Source organism: Onychomys torridus, chromosome 8 (assembly GCF_903995425.1).
Source record: "Onychomys torridus chromosome 8, mOncTor1.1, whole genome shotgun sequence".
In the NCBI taxonomy this organism is placed as follows: Eukaryota; Metazoa; Chordata; class Mammalia; order Rodentia; family Cricetidae; genus Onychomys; species Onychomys torridus.
The window spans coordinates 73,636,982-73,652,861 of NC_050450.1; the positions used below are offsets into that span (position 1 = coordinate 73,636,982).

The following is a 15,880-nucleotide window of genomic DNA, read 5'->3' on the forward strand; positions in this document are numbered from 1 at the left end:
CGAGAAAGGAGACACCTTTGTGTTCGGATGTACAGAAAAGTTGGTCTTGAGCAGCTGTCCGATGTGGAAATTCAAAACCCAGGTATGAGTAGGCAAACAAAAGACAAAGACTGATAGATGTCATTAGCAGTCATTTTAAGGATCCTTTGAAGTTGAAAGGAAGATATGGAGTCTCCAGAGAGACCTGGTGTCTGATAAACAGGCTGTGTGTGTGTGCATCTGCCTGTGTTTTAAGTTTGAGAAGGAAAGTTACTTGGTGCAGTCCTAATGTTATTAGTGTTAGAATGTCTGTTCTTTGTTTATGTTAATGATGAGCAACACATGGAACACATGGAAATGAGTTTAAAGTAGCTTCAAAATGCAAAGTTAAAATTCTGGGTAAGAACAGCTTTGCTCGGTTTTTTTTTTTTTTCCCTCTCTCATTTTGGGAAAGCAATGCCTTGGTGTTTATCCAGGCTGGCTTGGAACCACCACCCCACATGTTTGTAATATACAGCAGAGAGAGTTGGAGTTGTATCATTTCGGTCAGTTTGTATGTTAAATTACCTCCATGGCTTTGGGTTTGTATAAGGTAAAGAGGGATGTTCTGGTGTCTCCTGGCCCTGGGCAGAAAAGTCTGCAAGTATGTGCATGTGCAGTGAACTAAACTGTGACTTTTCTGCTTCCTGCACATGATTTTTTGTATAGCATTGTGCTGAAATTCATGTTTCATATCTATGCAAAGTGAATAAAAATAATGTGCAAATTTCTTCAAAGCTTGTCAAACCTTAAAAGGCTGTTAATCAGTTGCATGATGTTGAAGTAACCCCTCACATTGCTATTCAAAGTATGTGTGCACATTTCTGGGTTGTGTCAGATTTTCTTACCCTCATCTAACATGTGGTCTTTATGACTGGTGTCAGCAGAACAAGAGGTGGTGTTCAGCTGGTTTGTAGTCTTCACTGTCCCTCCAGCTCCCAACCCTCACATTGCCTTCCTGCCCAGTTCTCTCCCTCCTTCCCTCCCTCTGTCCATCTTTCCCTTTCCTCCTCTCCTCTTTTGTTTAGATTGGGTTTTGTATTTCTCAGACTGACTTTGAAATACTAATCCTCCTGCCTCCATGTCTGAAGAATGGATTATAGACATGCATCACCACACATAGTGTTCATGTTTTATTTCTTCATTATGTAATGATCCTAAATTTTATGGTTATTAGACATGTATCTCTTAATTGGTCAACAAATACTACTTTATGTATCCTTCTGGAGTCTATGGGTGATGCTTACATGAAACTGAGTACACATCTAGTTTTTATGTGGATGATTTATGGTCCTTTGGGTATGAACATTTGGTTGCAAGTTTTTGTAATTATATATGTTTTTTTGTTTTTGTTTTTGTTTGTTTGTTTGTTTGTTTGTTTGTTTTTAGACAAGGTTTCTTTGTGTAGCTTTGGAGCCTGTCCTGGAACTCAATCTGTAAACCAGGCTGGCTTCAAACTCACCGAGATCCACCTGCCTCTGGCTCCCAAGGGCCGGGATTAAAGGCATGCACCACCACTGCCCAGCTATACATATTTTCTTGTGGCTAGTGATACTGATTACTTTTCATGCCAGTGTATATCTTAGTTCATTTTTAAGTTAAAAATAACTCAATATTAAGTTGTCAAAATTTTCTAAAATAGGTCACTTGTCACTCATGGGTTACAAAAATATTCCTCCATTCTGCTGGTTGTCTTTTTACTTTTTAAAAACAGTGTGTCATGAGTGTTTTGCCTACACATATGTATCTTTCACATGTGTACCTCCTGCACACAGATGCCAGAGCTGGGCTTTGGATCTCTGGAACTGGAGTTTATAGGTGGTTATGACCTGCTACATGAATACTGAGTATTGGACCCAGGTCTTCTGCAAGAATAGCAAATGCTCTTTACCACCAAACCATCTCTCCAGCTCTTCTTTTTGTTTTGATGGTGTCCTTTTAAAAAACATTTTTTTTAGTCAAAGCTATGTATTATCAGTGTAAGAAACTGTTTTACCAAATCTGAGGCCTTGAATAGCCCCTCATGTACTTTTTTGGGTGTTTTTTTTTTCAAGACCAGGTTTATCTGTGTATCTTTGGCTGTCCTAGGACTCACTCTGTAGACCTCTGCCTTGAACTCACAGATCCACCTGCCTTTGCCTCCTGAATGTTGGATTAAAGATCTGTGCTACCATGTGCTACAACATGGCTTCATGTTGTACTTTTAAATATTATCCATTCTGAAAGAACTAAAAAAATTTTAGGGTCGCTATTTTTATGTGTATGAGGGCTTTGCCTGGTGCCCTTGAGGTTCAGAAGAGGGCTTTAGATCCCCTGTAACTGGAGTTACAGAGGATTGAGGGCTGCCATGTGGATACATGGAATGGAGCCCTGGTCTTGTACAAGAGCGACAAATGCTCTTCACTGCTGAGCCAACTCTCTAACCCTGAGGTACTTTTTGAATGTGGTGTGAAGCCAGAGTCCAGCATTATGTACACATAGGTGGCTTCTCTTTCACCATTGACTCACCTGGTACCTTTGTTAAAGATCAGCTGACTGAGGTCAGCATGATGTACGTGTAGTGTTGTTGCTTACCTTTACCCTCTCATGGTGTGGGAGACCAGCTCCCACTTTCCCCCAGGGTACTCTTGAGGAGAAAGGGATAAGAGATTTAGATGGAAATATAGATCGGAGAGAGTCAGATAGAAACATAGGATAGCCTTGGGAGGGCCTAGATCCTTATCCACTGGCCCTTTCTGTCTCTTCTAAAGGGCTTTTTATTAGGAATACCAAGGGGTGGAGCAAAGACCTTCCCTTAGCCCAGCCAAATGCAAACCCTTCCACTCACCTAGTAACCACTCACATGGTCAAGCAATCCTCTAATGCAGCCCTGCTGGGTGAGCAAGCTCAGATGTCACTAGGAAACCTTTGTGGGCCTCCTCATCATGGCACATGGGAGATAGAGGCAGGCAGATCTCAGAGTTTTATATATATATATATATGCCATTCTGATCTTTATAGCTACAAGGTGAGAGTACTGAAGTCTATTTACCTAAATGTCTTCAAGTTATGTCTTTGTTAAGAACAACTTTCTGGCCTGATGGCAGGCATACCTGCATAACTTTTCAAATTCTATACTCATAAAAGAAGCTAGGCCAGGTTGGCCTTGAACTCATTGCAGCCCTGCTACTTCAGCCTCCCCAGCACTCAGATCAACTGTGTGAGGCACCACAGGTTTTCTGCCGTGGTAGATGAGTTGGATTCCATCTTCATTTATATTGGGAAGCCTGAGTTCTCTTAAGGCCCAATTGCCTCTGCTTACTTTGTTAAATGGCTTGTAAACATCTTTGAATTTGTCTTAATATTACAGATGTTCATGGCTCCCACCCTCTACACCCCTTTTAGAGTTTGGCTGGAGGTCAAAGTTGATCATTAGAGGAGTCACACTTAGACCTGCTGTGATGGTTCTTTGCGGCTGGTACCAGCTGCAGAATATAGTTTTGGTGATGGGGTGAGCAGAAAACAATTTGCTTACACTTGCCATCCTGTAATTCCTGAGGTTCACTTGAGTTCCTAAGAACCTAGAACCAGTAGGTACTTAGTCTTCCATTGGTTGAAATCACAGGTGTACAGAAGATATGTAAGAGCATCTAATATAGTGGAACTAGTTTTGAGAGCTAAATTGAAGTTAGATTGTTTAGCTTTTGCATTAAAAATTTTTTTTGAGACAGTCGTCTTGTCTGGTCTCAAGACCACTCTTGCCATGTCTTGTAAGTCTTGATGTTCTTCTTCTACCTCTCTATTTGGCCTTTGATGCTAATTCTGGAGGTTAGTAACCTCAAATGTGAGGTACTGCATACTTCAGAGTAGAGAATTGTGTGTTGTCTTTTTACAGTCGTCAGGCTGCCCTAGGTCATGTAGCCAGCATAATATGCCTTCAGCAATGATAACACCTCCATATCCTAGAGATTCAACAGTAAGGAGAAGGGTACAGCCCCTTAATCCTATGTACTCCTAATCAAGAGTATAGAAAGTGATAAACAATAAATACACCATAGGACCATTTATTGCTATTAATAGCTGGCACTGGAACCAAGAAGAATGAAATGGAGTGCTAATACAAGTACATAGCATTATCTAGTTTTCCAGAATCTTTCTGCTGAGGTATCCTTTGAAGGTTCTTTGTGCTTATTGCCTACATTATTTTGTACTTCTTTTTCCATCGTGTGCGAGCATCCTTTTCTTATTGATATGTTTGTATGTGGTTTTAATTGATCAACTTTCTGTACCTACTGTATGCTTTCTGTTAAATCTATGAACTTCAAACTTCGAACTTTAAGTCATTTCCTTCTATCTTCATCTTGTTCTTCAGGAATGACAGTATAAATGTGTAGTTAGTAAAAAGTGGTTACCAGGTAGGTCATTTAAGTATTCAAATAATGAATACTGGGCATGGTGACACATTCCTTTGGTCCCAGCACTCAGGAGGCAGAGGCAGGCAGATGAGTTCCAGGCTGATGTGGTTTACACAGTGAGTTCCAGGATAGCCTCGAGTACATAGGAAGACCCTGTCTCAAAACAAAACAAAACAACGAATACTATTATTTGAATTCTATGAAGTTTTTAAAAAATTAAGCACTTGATGTTTATATTTTTCTTTAGTCAAGAAGTGATGCATTAATAAAAAGTTATTATAAAGTTCTTAATAATGTTCTTTGGAACTTGCAGGTTGTTACCCTTGTCCTGGGCCAAACATGAATCCCATTGCTCTTGGGAGTCGCTGGCTTGCTTACGCAGAAAACAAGGTAAGGCCTGGCCCAGACTTGGGTTAGTTTGTAATGGGGCAGGTGTGGAAGTACTTTTAAAACTATGTATTGATGGCTCTGTTGGTAAATGCCACTAGTGAATGTTTTTATTTTGTTTGGTTTTACTTGTATATCCACTAACCTGACTCTTAAGGGTTCGTAGCTGGGTCTGGTGACACATTTCTAGCACTTGGGAGACAGTGGTAGAAGGATCACCTCCAGGTCTGGGCTAACCTGCAGTGCCCAGGCCAATTGTATATGGTGAGCCCTTACCTCAGACAGAAAACTTATATTTTTTCTTTGTTTCTGTAGCAGGGTATTTTAAGCTAAGGCTGGACTTATCCTCTTGCATCTACCCAGGTGCTGGGACCAGCAGTGTATGTCATTATACGATAGCTGTCCCTAAACAAAGGCTTTGTAGAATCTCACAGTCCTAGCCTGTCTTCTGCATAAAGCTGCTCACCCAGAGGTTGTTCAATATTGCAGTAAAGCACTGAAGTTCACTGTCACACCAGTGTTATCTAAAAGACAGCAATTTCCAGGAATAATCTTGAAGCCTGTCTTTTTGTATAGACTGGAATCATGGGGCATGGTACAATTTTGTTGGCCTTATATCATCAGCAACTAGATCCTATTGTGCGGCCATTTGTTGTAATGATTAAAGCACACCCAATGCCTTGTTGGGTATATATATTAACCTCGTTGACATAGTATATAAAAGTTGTTATATATGCTTTTATATCTCAATGTTTTATTTATGTACAGTCCAATGTAAAACATAAATTTTGATTTTATGCAAGAAGGTATAAATTCTTTTTATGCCATTTAAGACTTCTGCCTGTAAATATAGAATAAAATATAAAAAGTACTTTGAGGCTTTGAGGGTTAGCATTTTTGTTTCATTTTTGTTGGTTACATGGTTATTGTGTCTTGAGAATATTATGAAATAGTACAAAATAGTTCTTGACAAAATCAGGATGTGGTACTTAAAGTAAGTACTTGGTGAAGCCACAGAATTCGTAAATCAGCTGGCCCCTGGAATGCACAGACTCAAGAATGAGCTGACGAAAATCATTTTTCTAATGAAGTCTTTAATTCCTTTTCCAAAAGCCTGTCTACAAAAATTAAAATACTTTGCATGTCATTGAGTGCTCTATTTATACTTCTTGTCTGGTCTCTTCATTTTCCCGTAAAAATAGCTCTTTTCAAATTATTCTTTTCAAACAACGCAAGAGCCGTACAGTGAAATGGAGTGACATAATGGTGTCTCCTAATGTTTATATCTGTAATGCATTTCTCTTGAGTGCTGGAGACATCCACGAAGAAAGTGTATAAACCATCCCTTGGCACTTGCCAATATATTCCCACATGTGGAAAACTGCACATTTGGAGAGTTGGAGGTTTAATTAGTTACCTGTTTTTGAGAAGAAGCAACTCCCTTGAGAGTTGCATTTTGATATCTGTCTTTGCAGCTACACATGTGAATAATATTTCCTGTCACATGTAGGGACCAAGCAGGGTGTGCTTGTGTTATGATGTGCAGAAAAAGTTGTAAATAGTACTTGGCAAAGTTGGATTAAATTTTGAAGAACACTTTCAGACAGTGTGCTTGACTGTGTGTGTTTATGTGTGTGTGTGTGTGTGTGTGTGTTTATGTGTGTGTTTATGTGTGTGTGTTTATGTGTGTGTTTATGTGTGTGTGTGTGTGTGTGTTTATGTGTTTATGTGTGTGTGTTTATGTGTGTGTTTATGTGTGTGTGTTTGTGTGTGTGTTTATGTGTTTATGTGTTTGTGTGTGTGTGTTTATGTGTGTGTTTATGTGTTTATGTGTTTATGTGTGTTTATGTGTGTGTGTCTATGTGTGTGTTTATGTGTGTGTGTCTATGTGTGTGTTTATGTGTGTGTGTCTATGTGTGTGTTTATGTGTGTGTGTCTATGTGTGTGTGTGGGTGGCTGATGTCACTCAGTTGTCATCTTCTGTTGCTTTTGTCTCATTTTGGGTTTCTCATTGGAACTGGAGGTAGGCTGGTGGCCAGCACGTTTTAGTGACACTCCCTAGTATCTTGACTCCTCAAAGTACTGTTTCACAGGAGCATGTGTAGCCCTACTGGGCTTTTTTTGTGGGCCCTAAAGATCCTAATTCAGATTTGTATGGCGGATTAATGGCTGCATGGTTAGTCCTCTTCCCCACAGAACCATCTTTCCCGCTCCTCCTCCTTGTATGTATTAAAGATTTTCTCTCTCTCTCTCTCTCTGTGTGTGTGTGTGTATGCACACACACATGTTCATGAGTGCAGGTGTTTGAGGAGGCCAGACCTGTTGGATCCTCCCAGAGCTGTGAGTTACAAGAGGTTGGGAGTCACTTAATGTGGCTGCTGGGAATAGAACCCAGGTCCTTTGCAAGAGCAATATGTTCCTTCTCTCCAGTCTCCTGGTTCTTTCTAAGGGGCAGCATCATTAGAAAGTCAGCTTTGTCTTGTGGGTGTGGTCTTTGAACTCAGGTGTGTTCTTTATAGAAATTTTCAATGGAAACATGTCACTTACATATAGAAAACAGGAATGCACACATATTTGTATATTTATATGTTCATATTCTCCTGATGTAGAAATGAGGTCTTCACATTGATACTTGTGTCAAGTTCTCTCTTGCTCCCATTCATAGTCATGTGTCCCTTCCTTTGCCTGGTAGACTGTATTCCCATGTTCATTTCCTATAATTCAAAAGTAGTCACAGAATTGATCACCTGTGCCTCCTCAGGAGACAAGCCAGAGGCATGCCAACTGCCACTGCTGCCCCAAACTGCCAGGGTATAGTCACCTGTCTTCATGGGGTAGTTCTTAAGTTCTTTCTTCACATTTTTTTTTTATTGGTGTGTGTATGTATTGTGTGTTTGTGTACACACATGTACACAACCATGTATGGAGGTCAGAGAACAACTTGGGTGAGTTATTTCTCTCCCTTTACTGTGTGGGTTCTGGATATTCAACCGAGGCTTAGTGGCAAATCCCTTCATCTGCTGAGCCATTTCATATTTATTTTTATTTGCTGGTCATCTTTCCCTATTGTTCTTCCTCTGTTTTGATTAGCCTTTCCTTTAATGTGTAATTGTGTACACTTTGTATACATTCATATGTTATGTGCTAGTGTACTCAGTATAGGAATGTAGTTACATATATTTCCCTTTTACAAAAGGTAACATAATATATTTGCTTCTTAATGATCATTTTGCTCAAGATTATTTCCCAGACATTAGGTTCATTTGTATGCTGATTTTGTTATAAAAATTGATGCAAATGTAGTTTTTCTATGCTGTGTTTCTGGGCATATTTTCATGTACAAATCCTGAATCAATTGTTGTTAAATTGCAGTGGTTAAGAGTATTGGTTATATTCCCATTTGTCTTTGAATATTTTTAGTCTTATTTTAATATGAAAACCTTTATTTTTTTTAATATAACTTTAACAATTTTATGTATGTATATAATTTGTCCCGATGGTGAGATGGCTTAGTGGTTAAGGATGTTCGCTGTCCATGAGTATTTTGATGAACTGAAAGCAGGGAACAGGTCTCTACCTTCGTGCAGTACTGCCTTTCTCTGCTTAAGCAGCAGGAGGCAGCAGAGGAATAATTTTCATAATTTTTTGACTGGATTTGTGGTTGGAACAAGCCGTTCTTCGATTAGCTAAAAAGTCACTTTTCACATTTTACTTTGACAAACATGTTTACTGACCAGAAAACTTCAACTCTTCATCATGGCTTCACAGATATGGCCTAAAAAATAGCCTGGCTTCATGTACCAGACTTGAGGTGTTCTAGTCTGTCACATTCCTATTACTTTGAGAGATTTAAAAACATGTGAGTCAGGAATGAAAGGATTACATGGTAATCTGTGCCACAGAACCCAATTTTAGGTCGTATAAGGTGTTTTTCAAAATTTATTAATTTCAAAGACTTTGGAAATACATGTTATAATATCATGCTGTTTACATGTCCTGTTATTGTCATTTTACTTTAAAAATGTTTCATAAGAATCTTAATTATATGGCCGGGCAGTGGTGGCACACACCTTTAATCCCAGCACTTGGGAGGCAGAGCCAGGCAGATCTCTGTGAATTCAAGGCCAGCCTGGTCTACAGAGTTCTTTTTTGTTATTGTTTTGTTTTGTTTTTTCGAGACAGGGTTTCTCTGTGTAGCTTTGTGCCTTTCCTGGAACTTGCTTTGGAGACCAGGCTGGCCTCGAACTCACAAAGATCTGCCTGCCTCTAAAAAAGAATCTTAATTATGATTATTTTTGGTAAATACAAGTGTGTTATTGCCAATGATGAGTTTAATCCTGAATTTCTGTTGAGCACGTGAAAATGATGATTCACATTGACAGTTGGAAGTGTAGTGTGTTCCATGTGGCCAATGTAGTGGGCCTTCTGAAGTGGACAGTTAGTGTGTGTGCATAGCTGGTCTCTGCACACTCCACTTTCCCACAGACACAATTGGAAATGCAAATAGGCTAAAATGTTTTGCTTTTTCTTCTAGATTTTCTTTCATAATCCTTGTAGAGGAATTAAGAGGAGAAAACATCCAATTTGCTAGTATGTCAAATATTTAATGTTAGGAAGTTATGTGTAAGTCCTTTGATTATGTTTTTTAAATTTATTTGTGGAAAGGCTGCCAGACCCGGAATCCTACCATTTCAGAGTTTATGAATTCTTAAAGCCTGTTCATCGTGTAATTAAAACCATAGTTGAGCATGAAACTGCCTGAGTGGCACCAGAAGATTATAAAACGGGGTAAACGTGTCTCAGCAGGGTTTTTAGCAGTTTTGTCTGGAGTACACTCATGCAAACCTTCCCACCCACCATCATTATTATGCACAGTAAATAGCCACTGTCTAGTAGCCTGTAGAGTTAAACAGCTTCCTAGAAGATGACTCTAGTGTTCTTTTCCCCCTTGCCCCAGCTGATTCGATGTCATCAGTCTCGTGGTGGAGCCTGTGGAGACAACATTCAGTCATACACGGCCACAGTCATTAGTGCTGCTAAAGTGAGTACCTCAGAAGCTTCTAGGAGTTGTGATTATGTAGAGTAATTACCAGGTTTGACTGCTGAATTGTGACGAGAAGTTCCATTCCATTTTCATTCTCAAGTGTAGAATAAATGTAAGAAATCAGAATGTTTTGTCATTCTGTGATTTAGAAGTTAATCTTTCAAGGTTAATACTTCTTTTATTGTGAAGATTGTATGGTTTGCACTTTCTCCATTAAAAACCTGTATGTATTTCAGGCCCGGTAACTAATTAGTACCATATTGCAATGAACTGTACATGTTTTAAGTGGTGACCTGGGTTCTTTTTTTCTGTGATTTGTACCTTCCTACATATGTGGACAGGCTTGTGTCATCCTTGTGCATCTTTGAACTTTTTTTTTTTTTGAGCTGAGGCTCGAACCCAGGGTCTTGATGCTTGCTTGGCAAGTGCTCTACCACTGAGCTAAATCCCCAACCCTCGGCTTGACTTCAAAAATTACTCAAGAAAATTTGAGTTTGGTCCCCTGGCACATTGAAAGCTTCTGTCTTATCTAGAAGCTGCCCCCTTGCTGTTTGTCAGGTGACGTCTTCTCTGTGTGTGTGAGGGTTGATTTTGATGATGTCTGGTAAACTTTGAGTTGATTATAAGGTCTTTTTACAACCACCATCCTTTTGAATTGTGAAGTCTACAACAGAGCAATTCTAATAATAGGGATGACAGAGTGAATCTGAACGACAGCTTGTAATAGAAAGTACAGCCGCTTAGAAGATGACAGTCTAAAGTCAACCACAGAGAGGGAATCAAAGGTCACACTGTTTTATGTCAAATACAAAAACACTTCAAGATTGTCACAAATGCTTGCATGATGTGCATTAGAATGTGTTCCTGGGCTGGATGAGAGAAGTGTTATACACGCTTCACTCAAAAGCAGTGTAAGGAAAAGTCTCCACAACTCGAAGCACTATATCTGTTTCTGTATAAAAAGATAGTAATTAGACAAACTCTTGATGTTCTCCTGTGAGGTCATCTGTAGTACTGTAACAAAGAGATATACACGTGGATCCCAGCACATCTCTTTCTGCTTTTGTTTGTTGTTAGTTTATCCCCCCTTTTACAAAAGGAAGGGGCCTGGGTTCACTTTGAAAGTGTTTTGTTGTGGGCGTATAGACACAAGACTAGAGTTAATGACTTCAAGATTACAAGGCTGAGTCCCCTACATACCCTCACTTCTTACTGGGATATGAGGTGTGTATTCCTGTCTTCCCTGTTTAGATTCTAAGAAGTTATGTTTAACAAGCCATGTTGCCTTACAATTGTAATCCTAACACTTGGGAAGCTGAGGCAGGATGGTCACTGCAAGTTCAGGCTAATCTAGCGAACATAATGAGATGGAGGCCAGCCTGAGCCATAGAGTATGATACTGAGTGAGTACCCTTCTGTTTGTCTCCCCAGAGAAATTAAGTTTAAAACATTTTATCTGATTAATTTTCAAAAGGGCATTTATCACTAATTGGGTGATTAGAATTAATGTGTGTTAGGCATATACTGTATTCTTGTTTTATATCCATAGCTCTTTAAGTTAAATTTTCAGGTACACTTTTAATTTAAGCATGTATTAAATTCTGAGTTGGTAAAATTATATTTATAACCAACTCAAATGTTTGTCATTAAATAGTTTTGAAAACAAACAGCAAAAAAATTCATATAGCATTCATCTGTTTATTTGGATTCATGTCTGAAGGCATGCATATTTTAAAGTTCCCTGAAGATATTGTTGTCATTTAAAAGATTATATTATGTTATTTTTCTTGTTTTTGAGGCAGACTTTCATGTGGCCCCTGCTTGCCTCAAACTCACTATGGCTGAAGATGATCCTGAAATTCTAATCCTCCTGTCTCCCAGATACAGAGCGATCTTAATTTATAACCGTTATGTGATTTTTTTTCTTACATATGAAGTATTTGAAAGTTGCAGTAATATCTACCCCAATTGATAATTTTCCCTCATAAGATACTAGATAATGTTTATTGTTACGTTCACCTCCCAAAGAGTGCAATAGTTCCAGATTGCATAGTAACTATGTGAATTTCTGTAGTACTGTGCTTCCTTTGTCCTGTCACTCTTACATGTTGGTATAGTCAGTCACTGTACTTGTTTGGACCAGAATGTATTGATTTTCTTTTGTTTTGTGACAGGGTTTCTCTGTGTAGCTATGGCTGTCCGGGAACTCACTCTGTAGATGAGGCTGGCCTCGAACGCACAGAGATCCTCCTGCCTCTGCCTCTCTCATGCTGGTGTTAAAGGCGTGTGCCACCACTGCCCAGCCAGAGTGTATTAAATTTACTTTAAAAGTTCTTATAAAAGGGGCTGAGAGATGGCTCAGTGGACAAGGTGCTTCCTGTGTAAGCCCACGGATTTCTGCTCATCCCCTGCTTCCACTTAAAAGCTCTGTTTGGTGGCCCTGGGTGTCACTCCAGTGTTGGGGAGAGTGCAAACAGGAGGGTCTCAGTGCCTTGCTGGTCAGGAATTCAAGACAGAACAGCAAGCTCTAGATTGAAGTGAGAGACCCCATTTCAATCAAAAAGTAAGGTGGACAGCAATATAGCAGTACGCCCACATAGGTGTGCCTAGCAATGCACTCTGCTTGCCTCCTATCTACACACACAGAGATATAACGTCCCAAGATAGTGTTAGTGTTCCATCTATAATTTAAGATATGTGATTGTGCACCAGTTGTGGTGGTGTACACAGTCTCAGATATTTGGTAGTTTAAATAGGAGGTTCCCTTGAACTTGAAGCTGGAGCCTATGCAACATGGAGATACTACATGTCAGTCTGTTTCTGTCTCTGAATTGCACAGACACATAAATATAAAAGTAATTAAGATAGGCTAGAAAATAAACAATGCAGTATTAAATAGAATAAGAACAGTAAGAATGTGCCTAATTTTTTTTAAATGATGACATGTTACCTTGATAAAAAAAAAATTGACAAAGATCTCGAACAAAAAAAATCAAACCCGAGTTATATCTGGCTACAGATAAGTAAAAAGTATTAGAAAACACAAGTTATATATAGGATAGGATACATCTCATTCCCTGTGGAATATTTCTACAGTATGACCCTGGCTGTCACTCAAAAACAGTGAGCTTTGGCACACCTAACACAACCATGACTGAACTCCTAAGTAAGCAAAGATGGCTTGTCCTAGTTTGGTTCTGTCTCTGCCAGGGTTGATTACCTCTGCCGGTTCTTATTTCTGATGGTTGCTTTCTTATTTATCAGAATTTACTCTAAGATTGTTAAAGCTCTGTTGCTCACTAGAGAGTTTGGCTCTTCTATTGTAACCCCCCCAACACACACACACCAAGAGGCAGAACCACACGCAGTAACATAGAATCACAATCAAACAGGGTAGCCTGAAATCCACCAGGCCAACCTGGAACTCACAGGTGCCACCCTGCCTCAGCTTGAATACAGGTGTGAGTTACTGTGCCCAGCTACATTGTACATCCTTTTATGTTTCAGACCAAGAATGGAAGGAGTCTAAACAGGTAGAAACCCCTCACCAGGCTAATTCCAATACATGACTTCCTCGTTCCAGAGTGCATCATGTGGTGCCTTTCCAACCTTCTAGCAAGAACAGATAACTCCAGGCCTGGGTACTCCACCAGGAGGCCTGCATTACCTTGGATTTGTGTTTGGATCTCACAACACTTTACTGTCTTGTCTCATGTTTAGTACCTGCTGTACTATTTCACAAAAACATGAGAGTTTATTGGTAGTTTGTTTAACTAGCCCATTATGATGGGAAATAGAGTATAAGTTTTCTTGTTTTGTTACTGTGTGGTGGGTATGTGCACCTGGGGGAGCAGGTGCCTCGGGTCCCCAGAAGAGAGCAGAGGATTCATTCACTGGAGCTGTTGTGAGCTCTCTGACTGGTTCTGGGCTCTGAACTCTGCTGCTACAAGAACAGTGTGCCCCTCACCTTAACTGCTGAATCATCTCTTCAGCTGGATAGGTTAAATAAATACACATTTTATATAAATATATACACAGACTTTACATTTTTTAATTTATTGCTTTTAGTGTATGTGTCTGTGTTCCATGGCATGTGTGAGGTAGTCAGGGGAATAATTTCAGGAATCTATTCTCTGTTTCCACTGGGGGTTCTAGGGATCAAATTCACCAAGTCATCTTACCAGCCCTAAATTTAATGAATAAATGGTAAGCAAGTTTGCTTTTGAAACCCCAAATATTACCTAGCCAGCAGTTTACATGAGAATTGAAAGAAAGGGGGAAAATCACACAGAAAATTTTCATTTAAAACTAGAATAAGTCTGAGGAGTCGGCTCGGTGCAGAGAGCACTTGCCGCACAGGGGATCAGACCTGAGTCTAGATCCCCAGAAGTTTCCAGAAGTTAAGTGAGAGTGGCAGCATGTCTGTGATGCTGGTGCTCCAGAAACCACCGGGCCAAGCTCTGTGCTCAGTTAAAGACCTGCCTGGTAAAAGGAAAGTGAATAAGGAAGGCACCTGGATGGTATTTCTGTCCTCCGCATAATGGGGCGAGGCACCTGGTAACACGCTTATGGATGTATCTCAGTTGGTAGATTCCTTGCCTGCTAAGCTTGAAGCCTTAGGTTTGATTCCTAGTGTTATAAAGCAGAGTATGGAGGTGCACACCTCTAATCCCGGCACTGGAAAGAGTAGCCTGAGTTCTAGGCCAGCTTTAAACCCTTTATCAAGCAATAGAAAGAACCTCTTGATACATAGATTCTTACTCTGGCTGAGTTTCAGGGAACTCGACTCCACTATGTATTAGAACTTCTCAAAGCTTGTAACATAAGCTGTCTAGGCTTTCTCAATTTTCCAGAAGAGAAATTTGAAGCTAGGAAGTTTAAATAAAACACCATCTTAAACAGTTAATCAATGATATAGCCAAATTTCAAATCTCGAACTCCCTCTGTCTGGATGTGATCTTTAACCATTGCCCTGTCTGTTTTGCTTGGAATTTGCTCCTGTTGCTGCTTGTGATCTCATAGGTCAGGAACACCAAACTGATGGGGAGGTGATAGGGTGAAGACCTAGCGAAAGTTAAGACTCTTGGCTGGGCGTGGTGCACGGTCTGTGCAAGAGGGACTATCCCAGTGTTGAGGCCAGCATGGTTTACATGATCAGTTCTGGACTTTTTAACCATGAATGCATGGTTAAAAATGACAAATGGTCTCAAAAGGAAAGCACTCTGAGCAATGTTAAACTAAAATATCCTTCAATAAGATAACCAGCAAAGTTCTGCCTGCTGAATTCAAGCCCAAAGATAAAACTTAGAGAAGACTGAAACCAAGGGCGGGGGGCAAAAACCCACAAATCAATTGCAACTGTTTTGTTTTGTGCTAAAAATCTCAAACTGCAGTGATGATAAAACACATTAGTGTTCCTCAATTAGCAGCCAAACGTTTGTTTCAATAATTCACAAGAAACGACTTACACCAAGTCTGTTAGTGTTGAGTAAGCCTCTGAAGGACCCAGGGAACCAGGCGCCACAGCGTATCGATGTGAGTGCGGAGCAGGAAGTCTGATTAACCTCCGAGATGTCTCAGCTGCTGCATGCCCGCACGCCCGCCCGCCATCAGTGCTAATGGAGTCATTCCCACACAGAGGTAGCCAAGCCTCATACGCAAGGCCTTTCAGTGTGAACAAGTCTGCTTGTGTATCCTCTGTGTTTGCCCCTGAGCGCATCAGCTCATGCTTTTATGCCAATGAATATGAATGTAACTGGGACACATGAAAACGGGAAGTAATGCAGGAAAACAAGCCATAAGGCAACGACAAAAGACACCAAGAAAACGAGAAAGACAGTATATTTCATTCATGTTGGCATGAAAACTTGATGTGTTTTGGAAAGAACAACTATTATCTTTTCTTCTTCGTCTTTTTAAATACAACCCCTAAACTTTATAGTCACCAAATCTGCAATTTGTGTAGTAAGTTATGAGAGTGTAGGAATCATTGCAGCTGTCTAAATTAGGGGTGTGTGTGTGTGTGTGTGTGTGAGAG

The 15,880-nt window shown here is 39.9% G+C and overlaps 1 protein-coding gene across 8 annotated transcripts in view; it reads left to right on the forward strand.

Moving 5' to 3' along the window:
• Positions 1-15,880, forward strand: part of Bcas3 (BCAS3 microtubule associated cell migration factor) — a 502,893-nt gene that overhangs the window by 111,190 nt on the left and 375,823 nt on the right. For all 8 annotated transcript variants that reach the window (XM_036195473.1, XM_036195472.1, XM_036195479.1 and 5 more), the window contains exons 10-11: positions 4,726-4,802; positions 9,757-9,840. In XM_036195473.1, coding sequence (XP_036051366.1) covers positions 4,726-4,802; positions 9,757-9,840 — 161 coding nt within the window. The remainder of the gene's footprint in view (positions 1-4,725; positions 4,803-9,756; positions 9,841-15,880) is intronic.